The sequence below is a fragment of the Lepisma saccharinum genome, chromosome 15 (genome assembly GCF_977018435.1).
Source record: "Lepisma saccharinum chromosome 15, izLepSacc3.1, whole genome shotgun sequence".
Lineage (NCBI taxonomy): Eukaryota > Metazoa > Arthropoda > Insecta > Zygentoma > Lepismatidae > Lepisma > Lepisma saccharinum.
In genome coordinates this window covers 24,484,355-24,509,855 of record NC_139243.1, presented here as the reverse complement: position 1 = coordinate 24,509,855, position 25,501 = coordinate 24,484,355, and the positions used below count along the sequence as shown (strand labels likewise).

The window sequence follows — 25,501 nt, the reverse complement described above, 5'->3', positions numbered from 1 at the left end:
CTTATCGTTTCTGCTTCTTTTGGCTAATCGCGAAGATGAGGACAAATTGTGATAAGATTAAATGGACGAAAGGCTAATCGCAAACAAATGTGGACGACACAACACGACCCCTACAGATGCGTATACTGGTTGAGAGCATGGTTGTTAAAGGGCCACGAACCCATAAATTCTAATTGGGTTCCGCTGCAGGACCGGAACCTTTCTTCTCGCACAATTTAAATTCGGTCCAAGTTGCGTATTTTTCATTGATAAGAGGTTCCTGGACCGTATTTAAAATTCATCCGAAAAAAAGGTTCCTTGGGCTGAATTGAAATACTCTGTAGATAAAGAGGTTCTTGACCGTCCAGAACCCATTTAAGCTTGCTGATTTTCTCCCCTGGACCGGAATTGAATTTATTTAAAATTGCTGGACCTTTAACGACCCTGGCTGAGAGTCCAGACGCCACAACTTCGCTAAGCTGCATTATGGGATTCCAGCGTGTACTACATGAAAGAGAGGTTGACATTTTGGTGCTCTAAAAAAGGGCATCCTTTACACTTCAATAATAATAATAATATAATATAGTATTAATGATGACCTTAGAAAAAACTGGTTTGTTTTTATCAGTTTATAATAGTTATGATTGCATAATAATAATAATTATTATTATTTCTATCAACGGTCTGACACCCCCTACAAAAATTTCTGGTGACGCCCATGCTCACAATCCAGAAATCTGAACTCCCTGCTTCGTTTTCGATTTTCTGTTCTCATATGATCTTAAGTCCTGAAAAATGACACGGGATTTATGGGAATAAGATTGTCGCATTTTCTCGTAGGACAAGCACCAGATGATGTGGAGGGGGGGGGGGGCGTTGCTCCATATTGGCAGCTTACAAAATCCATCCCATCAACACAAGAACATCGATCGATTGTGTGTTTACGTTATCTTTCAGGAAGTGTCTCGGAAATGGGGAATATGCTGTACTTCTGCTCTCTGGACAAAAAGTGAGGAATAGGGGTTTGGGGGTGACAGAAATTCAATCTATTACCAGACGTCTTGAGAGAATGTTTCGATTAGGTGCTGCCAAGCTGTATATAGGGAAATAATGGCTAAGGGTTAACATTCAGTAGTGTAAAGATACTAAAATTCTAGTGACTTCCTTTGGGGTCATTTAAACGCGTTCATCTACTCAGTTAAGATGGAGAACCTCCAGCATCTGAAGGAACGCATTGTGCAATGTGCAGACATGATTCTGCAAAAGGTTCCGGAGAACTGAAAACGTCGCGTACACAAATGCATTGATGTTCAAAGAGCATACATTGAAGATAGGGGAAAGTCTTGCAGTACCGGACACCCTAAGTTGATTGGCAATAATTAGAAAATGAGTAGGCGGAATTATTAGTTGAAAACAAGAATATGGTACTTCAAGTTATTCTTTATTAAGAACAGGGAATCATTGCTGAAAAATTGAAACTAAAGTACAAATATAAATGCAAACAAAGAATAGTAACATTTGAAGGAGTCTGTTGATGTGGAAACTGTCAGATCATTCGACACTGGCGTTGTAGAAACATAGTCCACATCAGGCTCTGTAATGTTCTCAGAGCGAGGGAAATCCAAATCGACAAATATCTCTGGGTTCCTAGTAAAAAGACCTGTACAGCAGATAGCCGACTGTGCAAGTTCCATTCCACAGATGGAAGACAAGGCGGTATTAACAAGCACAGCAACATCTTTATGTATGATTGGTTTTGAACTTCTTTTTGTCCGGTTCTGGAAGACTCTTCGTTGTGCGGTACTGTACGATCCGAACATGATAACACCTCGTCCAATTTTACGTTGTGTGCAGATGCTATCGTGAATTCTTTATCACTTATCACGAACTAGATGCCTATATGCACACATATATAAAACAATATCTCCTGCTTATCTCTAACTGGAGTAATATCACAGTGAAAATAACTTTCGACACACACTTTTCCGACGAACTGCTTCAACCGCCCCTTTTCACACGACACTCCGCGCAGACTTGCGTGCCCAAACTACCGTATATTGAACATTGATACATACACGTCACACTGGAACCTGGAAACTGCTGCTCTGGAGCGTCCGAAGCGAGAACTAGCGTTGTCCATTACTGTAAGACTTCCCCCTATACTACAAATCTCCATGTAACTTGACTTTTTACTGCGTTTAATTTACGCTCATAATAATACACAATATACACACCTGAATAATAGATATTTGCACTAAAATGCTTCAGTTATGGTAATATAGATTACATAAAGTCTTGCACACACTTTACGCATTGCTTCCCTGAGTTCTGTGTTCTCACGAAGTAAGGCTCCCAGTGGAAGTGAAACGAGAAACAAATGACTAGCGGAATGCGAATCACACTGAATCTTGAGCACCTATTGTTAAGCATCCCCAACCAGGAATAAGGCTTTGGACTATTTGATTACAAGGCTTCAGCAATAGTTACTACGCTATCCAGAGGCCTGGTGAACACAAAATGTAGATCTGGCCCTCATATTATTGCATTGTATTAATGAAGGTGGCCTCTTAGTTACTATGTATTTCTAATCTTATAAATCTAATGATAAAAATCTCTGCATTTTCAATTCAACATCTTCTCATTTATTGGAAAATCTGTCGAGGGGGATATATATTATTGGGGGGTGGGGTAGCTCCACTTATTCTATAAACGCGAAAATGAATGCTTACAGCGAAGAAATACAAGGAGAACTATCTCCCAAACAAAATTAACAAATGTTTGTGTTTGGCGCAAGTGTTCAATTAGTTATCTCTCGTTTTTCAAATTGAACATAAACGGCAAGACATTAAACGCACTACTTAATTTTAAGTTTAACAACAATTTGCAAGAAATTCCGCACACCTTTAACTTATGCTGCGTTGGGAACTCAGTGTCACCATTGGAAGAAAAACTCTTCAAAACCGCCATTTTGTGTAAATATGTGAAGTCCCGAAGACAAACTATGTCACACGAAAATTCCCGAACAAATAAAAGTGTGGGATGGAACAATATGTAAGTATTATCAGTGGCGCAACCAAAGTGGGGGCAGGGGGGGAGGAAATCAATTCTAGGGGCAAAAATTGAAGTAAAATAGCAAGACTAGAAGAATTTAAGACCGGCAGGACAAAAGGATACTCAAGATGGAATTAGTTTTCACGTATTTCTTCCATTTTTCTTCCAGACGGCGAAGGACACCTTCAGGGGGTACAGAGGAGCAATTGCCCCCTCCCCTCGGTTTCAAATTTTATACAAATAAAAATATATTTCGTAAAATTATCTTGCTAGCTTTTCTTGCAGTCTCAAGTTCAGAGCCGAAGCTAGAGGTCGGAGGAAGTCGGGCTTGGGAGCCGAACAATCTAAATGAAAAAATTGTAAGTAAAGGAATATGCCAGGCGCCCCGCGAAATTATTTGCGCCCTATTAAAACAATACTGTTTTCAAGTTTGCAAAAATGTCCATCTAAAAATGTTCTTGCTCGCATCCCTCGCAACATGGTTCTTTTCTGTAATGCATTGTAAATAACAAGAGCGAGAAGTAAGACCAACTGTACTTCAGACTGTTGCTGCTAAATAGTTTGTGTGCTTATTTTCCATTATTTGATAATGTGAAATTGAACGTGAAGAAAAATATTTCAAATCGTTTGTTCGAACACAAATGCTTTAGCACAGACTTCTACTCCCCTTTTGCGTGATTTACGAGAATAATAACATCATTGATGCTACTACAACTATTATTACTACTACCACAACCACTGCCATAGTAACAGCAACAATGACATTATTATTATTATTGGCACGTTTATCCTGCTACTTGCCCATGGGCGTCGGGAGGGGTGGGGTCGAACGGGTCTGTGGACCCTTCTAGAAATTAACAACGTTCATTTAAAGATACAAGAAAGACGAAAGTTTGTTACTCTTATTGTTAAGAACAGAAATAAAGTGCATTTAGTTAGTATTCGAACAGAAAAATAAAAGCAAAAATTTATTGGATCGAAAACATTAAGTGAAAAATACAGGAACAAGATTATATTCTACCATTCCATCCAAAGAACAAATGGTTCCACAGTTTTCAAAATTCTAATAATTACAGTTGTAGGTGAGAGGTCACACAACAAACTTTATGAAATGAAATTCCCCATAACATTTATTAAAGCCTTTTCTTGAACGAGACGTGCAAAAAGTTAATATCAAAATACATTTCAGATACTAACTGCATAAAATGCATAAGTAATAATGGAAAATAGTTGTGCTGGTTTTCACTCGTTTAGTGGATCAAGTCTCCACATTTATATAATAATAATAATAATAATAATTATTATTATTATTATTATTATTTCGAATAAAATTTGTTTTCACTAGTTTATAGTATTTATTATTTTATAATGACATTTATAACCGTGGTAATAATGCTCATTGTTATTTTTTCTGTTATTCAACTTTCATTATTTGTCCGACCCCCTCCTCCCGAAAAAATTTCTGGCGACGCCCATGTACTTGCCCCTCCCAGACAAAAAAAATGGTGGTTGCGCCTCTGAGTATTCTACCTTACATTTTCTGATATATTCAACGTCAAGCTTGCGATTAATTAATGAGAACTAAAATTGTCATCCTTAAGGGTGCCCATAGGGGGGATTACGGCGCAGACTGCGGCATCTAAATTTTTGGGGGGGGGGGATTTTTTTCCATAATGTAATATAAAATTCAACATTTATATATTTTTACAAAATAAATGTAAAGGCGTTTACTCCTTAGGTTCACCATATTTAATTCATTAGATGAAGAAAATGAAGTATTTAGAGGTAGCGATGTCCACAGGTGGGTTTGTGGACTCACGTTATGTCCAAGCAACTTTTTTTTTTGGGGGGGGGGACGAATTTTTGTGATGGAAATTTGATGTGAAACAGTACAGCATTTGGCACAAGTTGAATTACGTTATTAACTATCCATTGCTGTTACATAAAGAGCAAATTCTAGACTGGCAAGGAAATTGTAACGGGTAATATTATTATTAAGGAAGTTGTGATATCCAACTCTACACATTGGGTCTTAAATCGACACGTGGATTCAGGTGGGGGATTGAGGATTAAACGTTGGGCATGGGGGGGGGGGGATATCCGGCTATTGAATATCAGTGTTAAATTTTAGATTATCCTTGGAATTTTAGTTAGGGGGCTGAGCATTAAATTTGGGGGAATATCCAACTCTTGTGTATTAATATTACGTCTGAGATTGTAGCGGAAAATATGGTTTGGGGACGGAGATATTTTTCTTTTGGAGGGGGTAATGTCTAGATACTCTTCAATATCAACAGTAAGTCCATAATTTTGGTTGGAGGATTGAATATTAACTTTGAGGGGAGGAGATATGGCGTTCTTAATAAAGTATAAAATCTTAGATTGTCAAGGGATTTCTTTAGGGTTAGAACATTATATTTGTGAACTATATTTAGCGATACGGTATGCGCACGTTTCGGCGCCGAACATGGGAAAAGAGAAGCTGGAAAAGAGTAAATATCGAGGGATCCTATGAAATCATTGACGTCCCATTAAATTAATATTCTTGCAAGCCTGCAAAGAAATTGATATATAAATTTTCTTGCTCGCTTCGCTCGCAATTTTGCGTTACAAAAATGCGTGTCTGGCATTTTCATGAGAAGATTGTGAAGAATTATACTGTAGCTGAATTACAACACATAAACAATATTCTCGATATTTCTTAATAATATAATTTCTTAAAATATAATGTTTAGTGTCGGTATACTACTTAATTTAAAGCAGGTGAGTCATTTTGATGATATGGTTCTATTAGCAATATTATTCTATTATTGATTCCCTGGAGGCTATGCTGCAATACTTGTACTAACTGTGTACTTCATAGTAATGCCATGCACATGACTCGATAAAACACGAAAATAAATAATGTCAAATTCGCATTTCTAACTTATTGTTGCAGGGTAATTTTGCTGTAGCAAGTGAAATTTGCACTTAAGATGAAATCCATGTAATTATTGCTATGGATTACTAAAAAAATTGTAATTACCCCAAGCAGAGGGAGTGAGTTCTTTGAAGGAGGCACCTTATTATATTCTCGTCCCGGCCTTAGGAATTTCTAGCTAGGTTCTGTAATTTTCGATCTTAAGTTGTGTAAGACTTTGTGTTAAATACCCAAATTGTGAGTTATTAAAATCTTGTTCTCCAACCACAAACATTGTTTAAATACATATTTATATAATTATGACACTTGAGATTTCTAGCTTTCCGTTATTTCGAAAATTTGAACCATTAAAAAATATGGACAGTTTAACAGGCTATTGTATTCAAATAAAATGAATTATTACGTATTCACCCAAAATATTTTGAGGGGTAATGCATCCACGGTCTAGCTGGGGGATGGAAACCTCTGTTTAAGGAGGACGGGCAGATCAAGTATATTGTTCAATGAAGCTTAAGAAAACGTTACTTTCAGTAGACACGCTTCCGTAATTAAATAATTCATGTGGATTACCACATGATTTGGGGAGGACGCATGGCGAAATTTGGGTGGGATTGCGCCATTGGGCTTGGGGGGTCAATGTATAAGTTATCTATAAGTTGCTCAAGTATGCACATAGATAAAAATGAATGCTGTACATTGTGAATATTTTCTATACATAGACACACAGAATATCACAGACTGAGTGAAAATATCACAGTCTCTGTTCCAACACAATACAAAACAAGCAGCTCATTTTGTAAAATACAATAGTTGCTCCTATGTTATGTCTGAATGCAAAAATGTAAAAAACTGTCAGGATAACTGAGGTGCTCGCTCATCCACTGCAGAGGCATTTCTAACGGGGGCTCAATCCCATGTATGACTAAACGAATGGTGGTAGTTTGACCCTGGTCATCCTAAACACTAAACAAAAGATTAAAGACAACTACATATAGCAAGAATATACGGGAAGAGATGACTTACCTTTTCTTCGCTTGCTATAGCAAGGAACTTTCTATGTTGCTCGTGGTGAATGCCAAATGCTTCTTGTGCGTAAGAAAAGAGATCCTCTTTGTAGTGTGCGTATTGGCCTTTGGAAGCCCCAACCTTGTTCGCGATCGTGTACAGCACTTCCACATACAGCTGCTCCGTCTGAAAAAACAACGGATAGATGGTGTAAGAATCGAATATAACGCATCTACCTCAATAACATTTAGCACAGCGCTGAGTAACATCCTTAAACGAACTATTAAACACATTTCTTTACGTTCATTTTAATTTTTTTCTTACAAGGGTTCATTACATATATTGCATATTAGAAAAATAACAAGTAAATATTGTATCTTGAAGTTTAAGTGCACTGTTGCAGAGCTATGTAATTCTTTGCAGAGTCCGTAAGGCATGGCAACTAAAGTGATTCCTAGTCTTGTTGGCTTTCTGCATGTCTATGTAATAATAAGCGTAACACAGATTGAAGTAACAAAAAAGAATCGAGCTAATCTTCAAATAGTAAAAGCTTAAAAATAACAACTAACGACCAGGTGACTTCAGTGACGGCGCCAGGAAAAAGTGACTGTAACACTCTCTGCCAACAGGTGTATCTGACGTCTGTGTGCAAATGGCTGCCGCCTGTTCCTGACGTGCAGCCGTGTTTACTGGTGGAAATCATGTGAATAGTGGGTGGAAAATCTGTGTAATAGATTTCACTCTATCACTAGATTACTTAAGTGTGTCTGAGAGGTAGTCTGGACTATTCTCAATTACTAAAGTGCAGTAACTGGGATCAGTGTACAGGTATGGAGAAAATCCCAAGTGACACTTCACCACGCAAACAAGGCAAGATTATGGCCCTGAAATCAGCTCGTTTTTCATATATAGACCAATAAAACATATAAAACAAGGCCCAAGATTAATCTAAAGTAAGATATGAGTGGTATAATTATCTTAGTGAAGTTCAATTCTCCTGTCGGAGAATTCTGCTACGTGTGCTTTGGAGAACGCAATGACTACCTTCGGTATGTCCAAGAGATGATATTCCTCTTTGTCAATAGCAAGGACAGTCAAATGAGATAGCTGGAATCCAGTATCCTGTTTATAGCAAGGATTTTCAAAGGTTTCAAACACGGATAAGTTCTTTCACACGCTGCATTGGAAACTAGGATTGTTACAGAGAATACAAGTAGTGTTAACCTCGTGAAATACCTATTTATATTTTCCTAGGACTACTTTCGTTCCATCCTCGTAACGCTGAAGAACTTTGGGCAAAATCTGCATTTCATCTTTCAAGGCAATGATATCACAGGAATAAAAACTAAAAAAGTTACAGTTTTCTCATAATTCAGGAAATATTCCGACCCTGGTGCACCTCTCACTCTCCCACTCGAACGCATGTTTGTGCTATACATTACAGGCATATATGGACTTCTTGGAAAGAAGTTCTTTGATTTCAATATATGCAAAGAGCGAACCTGCATCTAATGATTGAAGAGCGCCAAATCCTAAAATAATCGTTCTTTTACCTGCCCGCGATACAAATATCAGAAACCCTGGAACTTGTTGCTTCCTCACAATTCCCTTTGATTCATCTGTCATCATTGCACTTTCGCCTTTCCCACTTCCTGGCTTCTTTTGCTGAGAATAAGTGTGGACATTAAACAAATTAATTTGTTTTTAATCGAATTGTGAGCATAATTTTAAGGTTCAATACATTTCCGATTAATATCGTCTCATTTTGAAATTAACCCTCTGTTAATGATTGCCCCAGACTCATCAACATCTCGAAAAACAAGCCCCTGAATAGTAACATACCGCGATACATCCTGAGAAGTAGTGTCGGTTTCCTTGAACAACCTTGGGATATCCTTAACTAATTAGCGTTGCCACTGACGATCCACTAGGGACGGATCAACTGTAATGTCTAACAAAATATTTTTTTATGGTAACACTGTAAAGCCTTGTTTCCATGTCAATAAAACATTAAAATACTGACCAAGGCAGAATGTATTGTATAATAAATATATACACTAAAAAATATGTTTCCACCCTCTAACAGAGTGGAAATATCATTCTAGTGTGAATATTCGTCTAAAGAAGACCCTGTTAGAAGGTGGAAACGTTACCTTTTTTAGTTTATATATTTCTTACACAATAAATTCTGCGTTGTTCAGTATTTTAATGTTTTAATATTTTTTAATAAATTGTATTATTAACTTCTGGCTCATACAATGCTGTAACCATTTAGTAGAAACTACATTTAATTTTTTTGATAAAGTTTTGTGTCACTGACATTATTCGATAGGCAATAAAACGGTTGGAAACAAAAATTGATCCGTAATGCCTTGGTCTACCATATTAGAATAATTTGACCGCAGTACAGATGTTTTGTAGGCCTCTGCATGTTCATGACGTTTTAAGACCATCCACATTTAACGCTTTTTTCTAGTTCTTTAAACTGGTTAAAACTTAGGTTAATCGCGAAGATTACAGAACATAAGTGAATGAGGATTCACCTATGCCCAGGACGGCGCTGGGATCTTGAACGAAAGTCACACACACACACACATACTAAAACAAAATTAATTTTTGTTACTCAAGTTCGTGTTGTAAGCAAGACAAGTGACATATAGCATACACCACTTAGAAAATGTGAAAAGCGCCATACTCTTAGAAATGAACTCTTATCTTATTCCATATTTCATTAACGTCAGTTGGGGGGGAGGGGGCAAAGTGCCTGACTGGGGGGACTCTCACTCCCCTGCTTCCCCTCTGACGTCGTCGCTGGGTGACTTCTACAAAGGGTTTCCAAACCTTCGAGACAGAAGATGACCTTGAGTTGTTTGATATTACAGAAAACCACCGTTATCCCTTAATAGTTTACAATGGCGCATATTTTATCTACAATATAAGTTGGCAACCCTGTCGGAACGCAGGTGCGTATGTGTAGAAGTCTGTCACGGTTAGGCAGCTGCAAGTCTGGCAATCAGTCTGACATGGAATATTCACCTGTTCAGACACGAATCATAGAAGTTCGGCTTGCGGAAAAGTCACTAAAGTATAAAAAAGTATTGTAAGAAGTAATAACAAACATGGATAGAAGACAACTGTGATCGATTGCAAACATTATCGATGATCTGTGTGGATATTTATCGAACTGATAAAATAACAATAAATTTGTATGCATTACAGACGATTTTATGGGGGTAGTTACGGCTTATTCGTAAAAAGTATGTTATTTTGAAATTACAAGGTGTACTGGCAACATTGGTCGTGTCAGAAGACAGTACCACGTGTGCCCGACATCTGGCTTTATTATTCAATCAATTCCCAGATGAAAGAAAACATTTGAAATTTATCGTACAAGAAACTAACTTATTTATCTTCTTGCATGATAAATTTCAATTAATTTCTTTCATCTGGGAATTGGCGACTTTCATCTCTCACAAAACACCCTTAATGGAGGGTTATGATCTCACAAGTAAAAGGCTAGAATACCCCGCACTGAACTCTCGCATGTAGCGTCAAGATACCATTGAATCATACTTTTCAATTCATCTGAATGTTTCGAGTAAAATTATTTAAGAAAAAATAGTATTTTTACGCAGACGTAAAAGCGGTTGTCTACACCGAGTAAAGGCCGAATTACACGGAACTGGATTTCAAGCAGGAATATCCTAGTTGGCCCTGGACTGGGTACCCATCTGCTAGTTTTCGCCTCACACGATACTTGTTATCATACTTGTCGGTCAGTGACGTATACTGAGTAAAAGATCTGGGCTATCTCATTATGTCACGTAGTCCTGGGCTATAAATAGAAATACATTTACCAACTCCTAAGAAATCAGGTTGCCAACTCATAAGAAATCAGGTTGCCAACTCATAGGAAATCAGGTTGCCAACTCATAAGAAATCAGGTTGCCAACTCATAGGAAATCAGGTTGCCAACTCATAAGAAATCAGGTTGCCAACTCATAAGGAATCAGGTTGCCAACTCATAAGGAATCAGGTTGCCAACTCATAAGAAATCAGGTTGCCAACTCATAACAAATCAGGTTGCCAACTCATAGGAAATCAGGTTGCCAACTCATAAAAAATCAGGTTGCCAACTCATAGGAAATCAGGTTGCCAACTCATAAGAAATCAGGTTGCCAACTCCAGAATCAGCATCATCATCTCACTGATATGAATACTATTATTTACAATTTCTGATCGATTTTTATACTGAATTTTATTCTTTAGACTTCAGGCTTTGCAGATAGCCTAGCTAGCCCAGAATATACGCCCCTGTTGTCGGTATACTTTATATTCCCTAAGACATTGCGCAGAGCAGACAAGCTAAAAAGATGGACGAGTGATTTGAAGAACGTTGTAGGAGAATTACTGCTGTTATTGAAAATTTAAAAATAAAAGTATGGACTAGATATTGTCTCGAAAGAACATACGGTAATCAATGCATAATGAACTTGTGTGTGCATATTGATGCATGTAATTCGAAGGATTCATTCACAATCCACTGTAGCTCGGGAACGGTAAGGACTAGGGAAATGAAATTTCGTAGGTAGAAGCATTGGTCCTTTGGAAATGTCACTCAATGTATGATCCATGTGCTTCACTGCACTGCAGCCATCTTTGTTTCCATGACACGAATGCGCGTCGTAAAACTCTGAGGTTGGTCTACACCACTTTTTCACACACGCAATGAACTCGTTGTCATTTCCAAACTGTTTCCCACGCAGATGAGCCTTCAGTCGTCCAAACAGATAGAAATCCGATGGCGCTAGGTCAGGACTGTATGTGGGTTGTTGCAACACTGTCCATCCCAGATGGCCAATCTTCTGCACTGTCGTGCGTTATCGTGATGCAATGTTTTATACAGGGTAGAGCATTTTCGTCTACACAGTTTGAGGTTGGCAACACTGCAAAACAAATTCATTCGGAGGGCGGTTTCCTCCTGCCTCGTGTACACTGTGACCTTGGATTTCAGTAGCAATGAAGCGTTGGCCTCTACAGCAACGTATATTTTGTTTGGAGCAGTTTGTGTTGACGAAGTCAATTGTAGCGGTGCAGCGTGCATTCCGCAGGGAGTATGGTGATCAACAATGCCGTGGACGAGTTCCTAACAGGATAACAATCAATGAATGGTGGAAACAATGGTGTGAAGTTGGAAACGTTTAAAAATAAACCGCATGGGAGAAAAAGAACAGTCAGAACACCAGAGAACATTGAACGTGTGCACGTTGCTGTGGTTTGCAGTCCTCGGCGTTCCGCAAGCCGACATGTTCAGACATTACAAATAACACGTCGAAGCCTGTGCACATTGTTCATGTATATAATTTATGTAATCCAAAGGTGGAATGTTTGTTCTAGAAATGAAAAATGAAAGTAAATGTAATCAGCAAATCATCTGTCTTCATTATAAAATAGGCAGTCGAAAATGCTCCACCCTGTAAAATATAATAAACATTAGGTGTTGGTTAGGTGGTAAAGGACCAATGCTTCTACCTACAAAATTTCATCTCCCTAGTCCTTACCACTCCCGAACCACAGTGGTTTGTGCGTTACTTTTTAACCGAAATTTGTATCAACTAAATATATCAAATCTTGAACACGCTTATAATATGGAATTTTATTATCGGCTAATATTTGTCACGTACAAGTCTCATCGCTTTGCATAAATAACTAAATAAACTAAGAAACTAACAAAAACAACCAACAGTCGAAACTCTCCTTTGCAAACTCGCATGTTATCTTCACATGCATAGGCGGAGTTCTGGAGGGGCCACGGGGACCTGGCCCCCAACTAAAAAAGACTAAAAAAAATAACGCATGATTAAGTTCAGTTACTACATTTTTGTTGTGAAGTCATACAGCAAATCTTGCCGTTTGCCAAGATGGCATGTGCGGTAATTGTGCCGCAAAAGCGGGTCTTAGACGATTTGATTGATGTGATACAGTTTGAAGAAAGAAAAACGTAAAATGACTTTGTGTTGAGTCCACAGTTACTGCTGAGGCATCAAATGAACTTATCAATTTAATTTTTCTAAAATTACTGAAGCTTACTATTGTAACTTTTTTTACGAGTATTGTATCACTAAAAAATTAATGAAATGCAAAATGCAATAATCGTACTGTTTTGCTTCTTTTAAAACTGACAACCAATATACTAATTACTATTTGTTTACTTAAGCGAGGAAATTTAATATTTTCAAATCTAAAAGGCCTAAAACTAAGTGTTTTTAAGTTGTTGTTTTTTTTCATTTCCGGGGAATGCCTCCGGACCCCTTATAAGCTAGGGGATATTCAATAACCCTCAGGTACATCATATGCCTCTCCCAGAGTCTGCCCCCCAAAGCAAAAGCTCAAACTCCGCCCATGTTCACATGGCCACACTTCGCTCTTGATTGCCTGTTCCACATAATACAGTCGAAGAAAGCCAGTTGAAATTAGAACATGGCATATTCCTCAAAACCAGTCAAGCAGCCAGCTAGCCCGTTCAGCACCAACTAGGGCATTGTAGACACAGTTCCGTGCGATTCGGCTTTCATTTACTAGTAAATTACGCGTAATTTACGTATCGAGTGGCCTGTCTAACTCTGGTCACAGGTATGATAAACTTCGTGATAACGTTAGAACTTGTATCTCATATGACATCCAGTGCCAGCAGACTTCCAAACTAGTTGATTTAGAAGCCGAACTAATTTGTACTTGCTACCAGTGGAAGCTTGCTCAGCGGAAACCATGTCTGGAAGTGGAAGTTGTTGATAAACTCAACTGTTGATGAAAGGAAACTCCGCTCAAGTAATTAAGTCAATTTCCAACTCTCATCCCTGCTCTGGGAGCATCAGGATTGGATAGAAGTCATCTCTAGGTACGTCGCCTTTCATTTTGCTTGCTAGGGTTAACGGTGTCACGCTGAGGTAGTCTTTACACTATACAGGCTGCTTGAGATGCGGTTGTACAGAGCAAGTAAGGACGTGACATGGCTCCACCAATGAACAAGTGCGAGGGAATGGGATTGCGTGGAGGGGGAAAGCGACCGTTGTTGTAGCTCTTGTGTAGTCTTACGGCGGGCGGCCTACATGCTGGCAAGGGAAGTGGGAAGCGGGGAATACGCAGCAGACCAACCAGACAGCAGCGGTGGGGCCGAGAGTTACGACGTCGCGGGAAGAGGTGCTGCGCGCACCTTGTTCTACAGGCTGCTGCGTTTGTTATCGCGCTGGATTGGTCGTTTCCACACTCCCCACAACATGTAGGACGCCCGCCGTAAAACTGGACAAGTGTCATCGCAGCAGCGTGTACTGCTTCGCTCTGCCCACTCGATCGCCCTCCCTTTCTCTGCTGTTATGCGCGGCCTTGCTCCAGATATAACCGGGACAGAGTATAGGTGGTTGGAACAACCGACAAAGTGAAGTATCGCGCTAAATTTGTTTAGCGTTTACTCAGTTTCGCTCATAACGCGTTCGCAATTGTTGCTCTGCTGATATTTTGCTTCGCGTTTATAATTTTGGTTTCACGGTTATTCCGTTTCGTTTTTGTTCGTTTCGCGCTGAACACGTTTCTCTCTGTGATTGGTCGACAGTCGGTAAGGAAAGGCTTTAAATAGAACCGTTCCTATTTAGAAATTCTTGGACAGTAACCACGAATGCGAGAAGAAACATGACGTGTGCTCTGACGTCACATTCCTTAAGCACAACATTCAAGGACTTCGTGGGTCATTTGATCGTGTACGGGTAGCTTTAGAAATTTCCGGTTTGTTGCTCCTATTGTTGTGAACAGACTACTCTCTTTAGAAAAATGGTTTCTATGGTAGCGCATGATGTTGTAACGAGATACTGCAAAAACATTGAAATGAACTAATCCAAAGAAACAAGTCCTTCTAATAATGTTCTGGAAATGGTCTAGAGGAATTTCTTACTCTCTAGAGAAAGTCAGTTCTCTAGATGGCTGTATAATGACAATACAGTGGGCTATTTCTTCTTGTCAACAATACTGGTGCATGACTCCAGTTCTTTTCTTGAACAAATCATGGTTCTATTTGCACCAAGTAGAAGGCTTCCGTGATCTAGCTGTTAGAGTACCCCACGCAAGGACAGCAGTTATCATTCCAGGTAAGGCATGCTCTCTCGCAAATCATCATCCGTTCTCACCAACGCGGTTTACCAAAGGAAAATCTTCTGATTCTTCTTTTTGAGGCACTAGAACATCATATACTGAATGTTTTGGTCTTGTCAAAAATATCTCTCCATTTCTTCCCGTCCTGGATGGCCTTTGTCCAATTTTTAACTTTCGTATCTTTCAAATCTTTCATTATTCCATCTTTCCTTTGTTTCTTTGGCCTGCCTAAGGCTCATTATCTGAATGGTTTCCATTTATAAACAGGTCTGATGGTGGGCAATAGATTTATTTTGTTGTTACAATTATTGATTCGCTACGTACTTGCTGTTATGAATAACTGTTGTACGATTGATTCCCTGCGTAGTTAGCCTTATGACTAACTGGTGCGCGATTTATTCTTTACGTAGTTGCTATTATGACGAAATGGTGCATGATTGATTCGTTGCGTAGTTGCTGTTATGACTAACTTGTGTACGATTTATTCTCTGCGCAGTTGCTGTTATGATTAACTGGTGCGCGATTTATTCCTTGCGTAGTTGCTGTTATGACTAACTGGTGCATGATTGATTCGCTGCGTAGTTGCTGTTATGACTAACTGGTGCGCGATTTATTCTTTGCGTAGTTGCTGTTATGATTAACCGGTGCATGATTGATTCGCTACGTAGTTGCTGTTATGACTAACTGTTGTACGATTGATTCCCTGCGTAGTTAGTGTTATGACTAACTGGTGCGCGATTCATTCTCTGCATAGTTGTTGTTATGACTAACTGGTGCATGATTGATTCGTTGCGTAGTTGCTGTTATGATTAACTTGTGTACGATTTATTCTCTGCGCAGTTGCTGTTATGACTAACTGGTGCGCGATTTATTCTTTGCATAGTTGCTGTTATGACTAACTGGTGCATGATTGATTCGCTGCGTAGTTGCTGTTATGACTAACTGGTGCGCGATTTATTCTTTGCGTAGTTGCTGTTATGACTAACTGGTGCATGATTGATTCGTTGCGTAGTTGCTGTTATGACTAATTTGTGTACGATTTATTCTCTGCGCAGTTGCTGTTATGACTAACTGGTGCGCGATTTATTATTTGCTTAGTTGCTGTTATGACTAACTGGTGCATGATTGATTCGCTGCGTAGTTGCTGTTATGACTAACTGGTGCGTGATTTATTCTTTGCGTAGTTGCTGTTATGACTAACTGGTGCATGATTGATTCGCTGCGTAGTTGCTGTTATGACTAACTGGTGTTCGATTTATTCTTTGCGTAGTTGCTGTTATGACTAACCGGTGCATGATTGATTCGCTGCGTAGTTGCTGTTATGACTAACTGGTGCGCGATTTATTCTTTGCTTAGTTGCTGTTATGATTAACCGGTGCATGATTGATTCGCTGCGTAGTTGCTGTTATCACTAACTGGTGCGCGATTTATTCTTTGCGTAGTTGCTGTTATGACTAACTGGTGCATGATTGATTCGCTGCGTAGTTGCTGTTATGACTAACTGGTGTTCGATTTATTCTTTGCGTAGTTGCTATTATGACTAACCGGTGCATGATTGATTCGCTGCGTAGTTGCTGTTATGACTAACTGGTGCGCGATTTATTCTTTGCTTAGTTGCTGTTATGACTAACTGGTGCATGATTGATTCGCTGCGTAGTTGCTGTTATCACTAATTAGTGCGCGATTTATTCTTTGCGTAGTTGCTGTTATGACTAACCGGTGCATGATTGATTCGCTGCGTAGTTGCTGTTATGACTAACTTGTGTACGATTTATTCTCTGCGCAGTTGCTGTTATGACTAGCTGGTGCATGATTGATTCGCTGCATAGTTGCTGTTATGACAAACTTGTGTACGATTTATCCTCTGCGTTGTTGTTGTTATGACTAACTAGCGCATGATTGATTCGCTGCGTAGTTTCTATTATTAAACTCGTGTACGATTTATACGGTACATAGTTGCTGTAAAAATTCATTGATTAAAATTGCTTAATTATGTTGCTGCTGTATACATTCGATGGATGGTGACAAAATACTAAACCACAGGGGCCACTTTCAGTAAAACACAAGTTTCTTGGTCATTACACAAAGCTCCCCGATCCCTATGAGAGAGTGAGGCCTCCGAGGCAGAAAGACAAGATCAAAGGAGAGGATCAAAAGGCAATTACGAGAAACCCCAGCAGGAAGAGAGGTTGACAAAGACCACAGAGGAGAGGACGGCGACAGAGAAGAACAGAGGGAAAAAAATACGTGGGCATCTGAAACCTCCAAAATGCCAAGGAAGGTATCTACTTTTTAATGTAGTTTTGCCCTACATCGTGTAGATGTCATAAGGTGTGATTTGTACTGGTGGGACCCAAATATTAAACGAACATCTAATGCAGTAACAAGTTTTTGAACAAAAGAGTAATGACAAGCAAAAAATTTGGCAGATATGTTATGCTTACCTTCCTACTGAACATACGAAAAGTGACCTAGAATGAATGTTGTTGCGATGGCAATATTGGAAAATGGTGGACAATTTTTGATTAGATGTTGCAAATACGGAAAAACATTTTGGACAGAAAATGTTACGAAGGTTTTTGATGCTACTTTTTTTCTGATCTTAGTTTTCGTGCTATGATCTGTTTATTCCAACACGTTTTTGGTTTTCACTTACCTTCAAGCTGGTAGAGTATGACCGTGGGCTCCAGTAACTCAGCTATTTCCCTAGAGTGCGCGTCAAATCTCCTGCATATGGCGATAGCCAATAGCAGCGCACTGCGGCTGTTCCATGTCGAAATCTCACACGGAAAAGAGACAGCGTAGTTGAGCGAAACGCCTTGTCAAGGAGAGCACGGCAACGCCGCACGTCTGTGATTCGCTGGCGCTGTTCAGCCGTTCAAGGTCATATGCAGGAGATTTGACGCGCACTTTAGTGAATTAGTAAGACTCACTGTAACCCTTTCCAGCTTGCAAGTTAAACGTTAAGCTTCTTATGGGAAGCTATCTCTGTTTAGTTTAATAATAATGCCATGGTATTCAGTATCTGGCAATGAAACCCCATCCTTTTTTACCACTTAATCCTTAACATGTAAGAAATATATTCCAACTTGTTTCCCGGCTATTAAGGACCGGATGCCATTTCGCGTAATCCTGTTTCCCCAAATGCCTCATCAGCACCTGTCAATCAGATCTAATAGCTGTCTACCATTTTAGGCGAAATGGGATATCCCGTTCCGCCTAAACCGGTTGAAAGGGAAATTTTGCAAATTAGGGAAATTTTGACGGTGATCAACATAAACACCAAACAATTCGGAACATGTGCCCATGCTAACGACGAACAGTCACATGAGACAAATTGTCAGGTGTTGCTCCTAAAAAGGGGCATTGTCACACAATCCGGCAAACCGGAGACGTATGCTGTATTTTCTATAAGATAAAATATACACAAGGTATAAATATACACCTGACCTAAAGTAACCTAACCTGTCCTTTTTCTATTGGCTGGACCGATCGCTGGACCAGGTGCATGACAGTATCAGGAATATGCCTTACTGAAATTATTCGCAGCGGGAACCAAGTGGAATTCCGCCATATTGAATTAAACTAAAAAAAAATGGAAGGAACGGGCTGATGGGATATGTCAGTTCAAGCTAGCATTCACGAGAAATGCAGTGGCACAGTTACTTAATATATTTCATCATCCCCTCCCCATTTAAAACTTTTGAGTTGAATTCAATATGGCGGCCAACAATATGGCGGATCTGCGCCTGACAAACACAACTATGGTTTTCCCCGGGGTCTAATACATTTATATCATGACATTGTACCCTGTATAACTCATTTACATTTATATAGACGGTGTTAAGGGTCTTTTGACTAACCCTGTATGTGCGTATATAATCTACATACCGTTTAGCCTATAAAATTACAAGCATTAACATAAAAAATAAAGGAATAATCTCAAAATACTCACACAAAAAGCTCACGACTGACTCAAACATAAGAACTGAACTTTGGTTTTTAGCATTCATCGGTGAAGTGATTCATTGTGTATTTGTAGTTATTATTCGATACTTAATCGGTTAATTGAGCGATTACTGTTTACGCTGTTTAGCGATAGATGACGTTACCGTTTACTTTCACTAATTATTAAACTTAATAGGGTAGTAGATTAATATTGCAATACTTAAATATGTCAAATACTAGAGAATATTAAGTCCTAAGAAAGATGTAACCAAAGCAATGAATGCGTTAATTAGGTAAAAGAAAAGACGTTTTCTTTCTATACTTGACTCAAACTGTTTAAACCAATTGCAACATTTCAATAAAAAAGGGTAATGTAATATTTAATACCTTAAAATGCATCTGTATTCAAGCAGTTCCCAAACGTTTTCGTTTCACAGCTCCCTTAGTGTTTCAACAATTTTCCGCGGCCACAAGTCAGAATGTAGGCCTATCTAACAGTTACAACGCTCACTTAGTGTGGTTAAGTTGCTTGCTTTAAGTTACAAACATATTTCGCAATTCAGCGCCTCAGGGCGCTACGACGCACACCTCGTTAGTCAAATGCTAAAACAGAATTTGTTGGAAAGTTGGCAAAAACAATGGACAATTAGAGGGAAGACATTTGGGAAAAAGTACTGTTCAATTCAACCACATATGCCCAGTGATGTGCGTCTACGCATAAACAACGATAGTCTGCATTCTACAAGTAGACTATTTTATACACGTACTTTACGTAATCTATGTAAACAACATGGCGAAAGGTAATAACTTAGCAAAGGGCGCCGTGAAAGTAAAACAAAATTATCCTGCGTATCAGTTGCTGATGTGTGAAGAGAACTTTTCATACTCTTCCTTCCAAATTTGAACAATTTCTCACCTAGGAAAAGGATCTAATATAGGAAATATTCGTGTTTTATGGGAAGAAGAGCACTCTTGCCTAACGGCTGCCATCTGTTGTTGTCTTTTGCATACTATTTATCTTCTTCCATAGTTGATAATAAACGAGAAGAGAAATTTTGTTGTAAATAGGATCTTTTCATTTCGTTAGGAACCAATATAGTTGAATATGTCACTTTCCCTTCATGAAACCCTTGAAAATTAATTATAATGCACTTTAGATTGTCTACGTAATCTATGTAAACTACAACCCAATGTAATCTACGCGTAGATTACGTGTAGACAACGCATGTAGACGTAAACTTATAGTCTACTGCTCATCACTGCATATACCCAAAGAACCTTGCAAGATATTAATCTTTCAATAAATTCTATACCTTGGCCCTAAAGACTTTTACACTAGGAAGATTGAGCAATCCCCAATCTGTCAGTGTGGTGCAACTGAAGGAACACCTGATCATATTATATTTCAATGTCGTCTCAACAAAACTACACGTGATTATTTCTTACGAGAACTAAAAGAAGCAGGATATAATGGGGCATACGCCTTGTCAACACTTTTGAGGAACCCGACTAAGAAAATAATATACATACTTACCAATTATATTAGAAGAGAAAATATTGTATTATAAAATTATGAAATTGTAAAATTATGTAATGTAAAACAAATGTAACTGGTGCATAACTGAAAAGTTACTAGTGTAAAATATTACATAAACCATCTACCTCAGTGAGTAAAATTCAAGATGTATTATATACAGCGTGTCCACAAAGTCCTGCTACCATTACAATGAAACATAGCTCCTAAACTATATAAGATAAAGACATGCTGTGTTTTGCGACGTGTTCTACAGCTCTCAAAGTTTTAATAAGTAGTGGTATTTTATTATTATTATTATTATTATTTTTTTCCAGATTATGTTGTGAGCGACAATGACGACAGCACAAGAGAAGGCCCAATGTGTGTGGTGGTATGCTGAGTCTGGTAAATCACCAGTAACTGTCCAGCGAGAATTCCGCCGGAAGTATGTGGGGCGCATGTGGAAGTGTTGTAATTGCAAATAAAACTTTGAGAGCTGTAGACCACGCTGCAAAAAAACTGCATGTATTTATCTCATATAGTTTGGGAGTTACGTTTCATTGTAACGGTAGCAGGACTTTGTGGACACCCTGTATATTTTACTCTGCCACCTAAGTAGTTTAAAACCTAAAGACACAGACTTAAAGACAGACAAATTCTCCTCTATATCTAAAATTCTACACAAAGATTTTCCACTCCATCACTTACTGTCATTGAAAGTTCTGATAAAACTTCCTTGTTTTCCGTAGACGCAAATAATTCTCAGCTGTGTTTTTGAAATAGACTATCCTCGTTGCCATGGCTACCATAGAGAATATATCGATTCTTTAAGTAAATTAGAGGATTCAATTGTTTGTCATTGTTGCATTAAGAAATTTGTTCTCTAATTCCCTTGCATTGCTTAAATACGTAATTTCTAATTGTCTCTGACGTTTTCTTCATTTATAATGGTATTCTCATCTCATTCGTCAACCATCCATATTGTCCCTTCATCAAACGATTGTCCTGTACGAAATGTAGTGGCGTGAAAAGTTTTGCTTATTTATTGGATTATTGATTTTAGGTTTCGCGCAACAGAAGCAAATAAAAAAAAATTAACTTGTGCGTGGGATGGTTTCATTTTGATTGTTTTTTATGTTGTTCACAGAAACATCAGCTAAAAGTGAGATGAGCATATTTGGTGTTTGAATGGGGAGAAGGTGGGGGGGGGGGCATTCTCTCACATATGCACGAAAGCAATAAACATGGAAAATGCATATTTGTAGTAAACGTTTAATTATAATTTCTTATTGCCTGTTAGGGGACAAAAGGGGAGGAAATATGGAGATGCCCCACCTCTCTTCTCTGGCGTTTTCACTGTTTAGCAAACCTCCGTTGGCCTCGGCATGGATGTTCTTTGTCAGTGCCTCTTCATCCATTTCATCATGTTGATTGAGTTGGTGTTTTAAATCCACTTCATTAATTGATTTCATTGATTTATTTAGTTTATCTTACTTCGCGTTTATGCCACTTTTGGCTAATTGCAAAGATGTGGACGGGTGATGAAATTGCATGCTCACTCACAAACACCCAGGCCGGGATTCGAACCCGGCACCCTTGGCGTCGTAGCGCGATTTGCTAACCACTCCACCACGGCTAAGTCCACGTTATGCACAGTAAGGCTAATCGGGAATGGACCTACAGTTTAAAGAGCGATCCGAACCACTATGTACTTCCAGTGGGTATCGAACCCGGGACCCCTTCATTGCAAGGCAGCGACGATATCACCATCGGGGGACCATTTCAGCACTCATCTCATCGTCACGATTAGCCACATGTGGCAGAAAAGCGACGCTAAATAACAAAAATTAAATTAAATCAATAATAGATAACCTAAGCCTTAATATCTTCATTAACAAATCACATAGCGATTTGTTAGTAAAGTGACCAGACGTCCCACAACACTACGCAGACGTAAAATTTACTTTGAAATTACCGCTTCACGAGATTATAGAAGCGTTCAGTGGTTCGCTGTATGGTAACGAATAACAGAAATGTCAAGCTTCGATCTTCGGTATCGATTCACGATATTAAAAATATCGACTTTAGATCCTGATAATCGATTCTTGTCCCTTTCGGTTCCTATCCATAGCGGCTTCCTGTCTAATTAAAGCATACTCTACCACGGAAAGAAGGTGTACTATGAGCAATCGCATCATACTATACAAAAGCCAGTGATGTGCGTCTACGCGTAAACAACGATAGTCTACATTCTACACGTATACTATGTTATACACGTAGATTACGTAATCTATGTAAACAACATGGCGAAAGGTGATAACTTAGCAAAGAGCGCCGTGGAATTAAAAGAAAATTATACTGCGTATCAGTTGCTGATGTGTATGAATAACTTTTCATACTCTTTCTTTCAAATTCGAACAATTTCTCACCTTGAAACAAACCTAAGATAGGAAATATGCTAGTGTTTTATGGGGAAAAGACCACTCTTACCTCTCGACTGCCATCTGCTGTTGTTTTTTTGCATACTATTTATCTTCTTCCATAGTTGATAATAGAAGAGAAGAGAAATTTTGTTGTAAATAGGATTCTTTTCATTTCGTTAGGAACCAATATAGTTGAAAATGTCACTTTCATTTCATGAAAGCCTTGAAAATTAATTTTAATGCACTTTAGATTGTCTACGTAGTCTATGTAAACTACAACCCAATGTAATCTACGCGTAGATTACGTGTAGACAACGCATGTAGACGTAAACTTATAGTCTACGGCACATCACTGACAAAAGCCAAAAGCGGAAGTCTACAGTCGCGGACACTTCTGAATTGTAACAATACCAATTGAGACTCAGTAGAATCGTTACAACCCAAGGAGTGTACGTGATTGCACATTATGACATCTACAAAGGAAGGATACACAATAAAATATTTTGCAAGTACCATATTTCGCCAGGGGTTCCGGATTTGAATCCCCCCGGATATCTCTGGAGCAAGGGAACGAAAACAAGTCTCTGCGCAAGTAGTGACGTGTCACGGCTCCACCAATGAACACGTGAGAGGGAACGGGATTGCGTGGAGGGGGAAGCAACTGCAGTTACCAGCCTTCGCAGCAGCGTGTACTGCTTCGCTCTGCCTACTCTATCCCTCCCCTTTTCTACCGCTATGCGCGGCCTTACTCCAGAGATAACTGAGACAGAGTATATACCGTTATTAACCCTCGCTTTAAAAGTTGTTCGATGACAACGGGGTAATTTTAAGTGAGAGGTTCCATTCATCAATTTTATTTTTCGAGTTGATTTTCTCAAAATTTCGGAGGGGGCTGTGATCCCATCAGCTCCCCACCGTGTACGCCGGCGTCCGCGGCTCTAGTAGTATACAATCTAATGGACCGAGTCGGCATAAGCATCAGTTCACCTCATTAGTTCCTAAGAAAGATTTAGACCATCCCTCTGACGTCTGCAGAAGCGTTCATTGAAACTATATTTTGCAACGTCCCCCCCGGTTGTACACCAGTCGTCACAAAGTTAGTTCGCTGCTACTTTTGTCGGGAACATGAGACGCTTTTATCACTCATCAGGACTTGCTGGATAGAAAAGAAAACACAACATTCTTTTCAAAGTTAAACACAGTTTTATAATCGCTTATATTTCCTAATCACTTACCAATAAAAACACTAGAACATTCAATACTAACGTGGGCAATACACTCACATATAACAAAAGTCAAATGACATAATTAATTGTTTACTTTGAACTTATCGGCAAGAAGAAAACTCGAAAACCAAAATCTATACTTCAATTCTCTCCGTTTCCAAGTTCTTATTATTTTTCACCTTCACCTGTTTTTCAAACTCAGTCTGTCGTCAGGTGAGGAACATTCAGGTGGGTTCACTTCCTCGGCTGAGATTAGAAAGTGACGTCAACACGAACAGATTTTGATGTATTTATAAACATACATAAAAGTTCCAACTACAACTGTATCAGTCTAACTATAATTGTCTGTGACAACTTGCACATTATTTTTTAAGTAACAAACATTTTAAAAATCTTAACTTCTTACAAATATAAAATCTTAAACTCTCAGGTTCGTTACAATTTTTTAAAAAAGATCTCTCTAAAGCTTTTGAAATAGTGAGTTTGAGTTTTACTGCCGAGGAAAAGAATCACACGAGAATCATAATGGAAGAGAAGAAAAGGCAGGAAGTGCTGAAATACTTGTATACTTGTCTTCCGCTCTCATTCACTCACATCAAAAGCTCAACCTTCCCCTTAACTTCCTCGCCCTGACGGAGTGGAAATATCGAGCCAAATTTGATCAAACAGCGGGAGTCCCCTTTGATGAGGCCGCCAATTTGTAGCAAACTCTGCTCTCGCTTGCTCCAACCAAGCACGAGAGAAAGATCAGACATCGGCCGCTTTCATTCGAAGCACCTGTCGTTCCACTAATTGCCATGTGGAAAGCTGGTGTTGAAATCAGAGTTGCCAGAATCTCTACGATAGAAAAAGATAAACGCGAAGGTATACCTTATTGTTACAGCATCTGTTGGTAAATAAACAGACTGCACCGAGGGGACTTTCATCCATTACATACTGGATAAACCCGGATGAACGAGCAATTAAAGATCGAGCATAAAATTAACCCGGATGAACGAATAGCTGAACACCCTAGCTTAAAAACCTAACTCAGATAAACGAACAATTGAAGATTTGGCGTAAAATTAATCCGGATGAACGCACAGCTGAACACCCTAGCGTAAAAACTTAACTCAGATAAACGAACAATTGAAAATCTAGCGTAAAATTAACCCGGCTGAACGAGCAGCTGAACAACCTAGCGTAAGATCCTAAGTCAGATAAACGAACAAAGGAACATCCTAGCGTAAAGTAATTATCCCAGATAAACGAACAATTGAATCTCTTAGATTAAAAAAATAACCTGGATGAA

The 25,501-nt window shown here is 38.9% G+C and overlaps 1 protein-coding gene across 3 annotated transcripts in view; it reads right to left on the bottom strand.

Moving 5' to 3' along the window:
* Window positions 1-25,501, bottom strand: part of unc-13-4A (BAI1 associated protein 3) — a 747,588-nt gene that overhangs the window by 333,998 nt on the left and 388,089 nt on the right. For all 3 annotated transcript variants that reach the window (XM_083136749.1, XM_083136752.1, XM_083136751.1), the window contains exon 4: window positions 6,974-7,141. In XM_083136749.1, coding sequence (XP_082992875.1) covers window positions 6,974-7,141 — 168 coding nt within the window. The remainder of the gene's footprint in view (window positions 1-6,973; window positions 7,142-25,501) is intronic.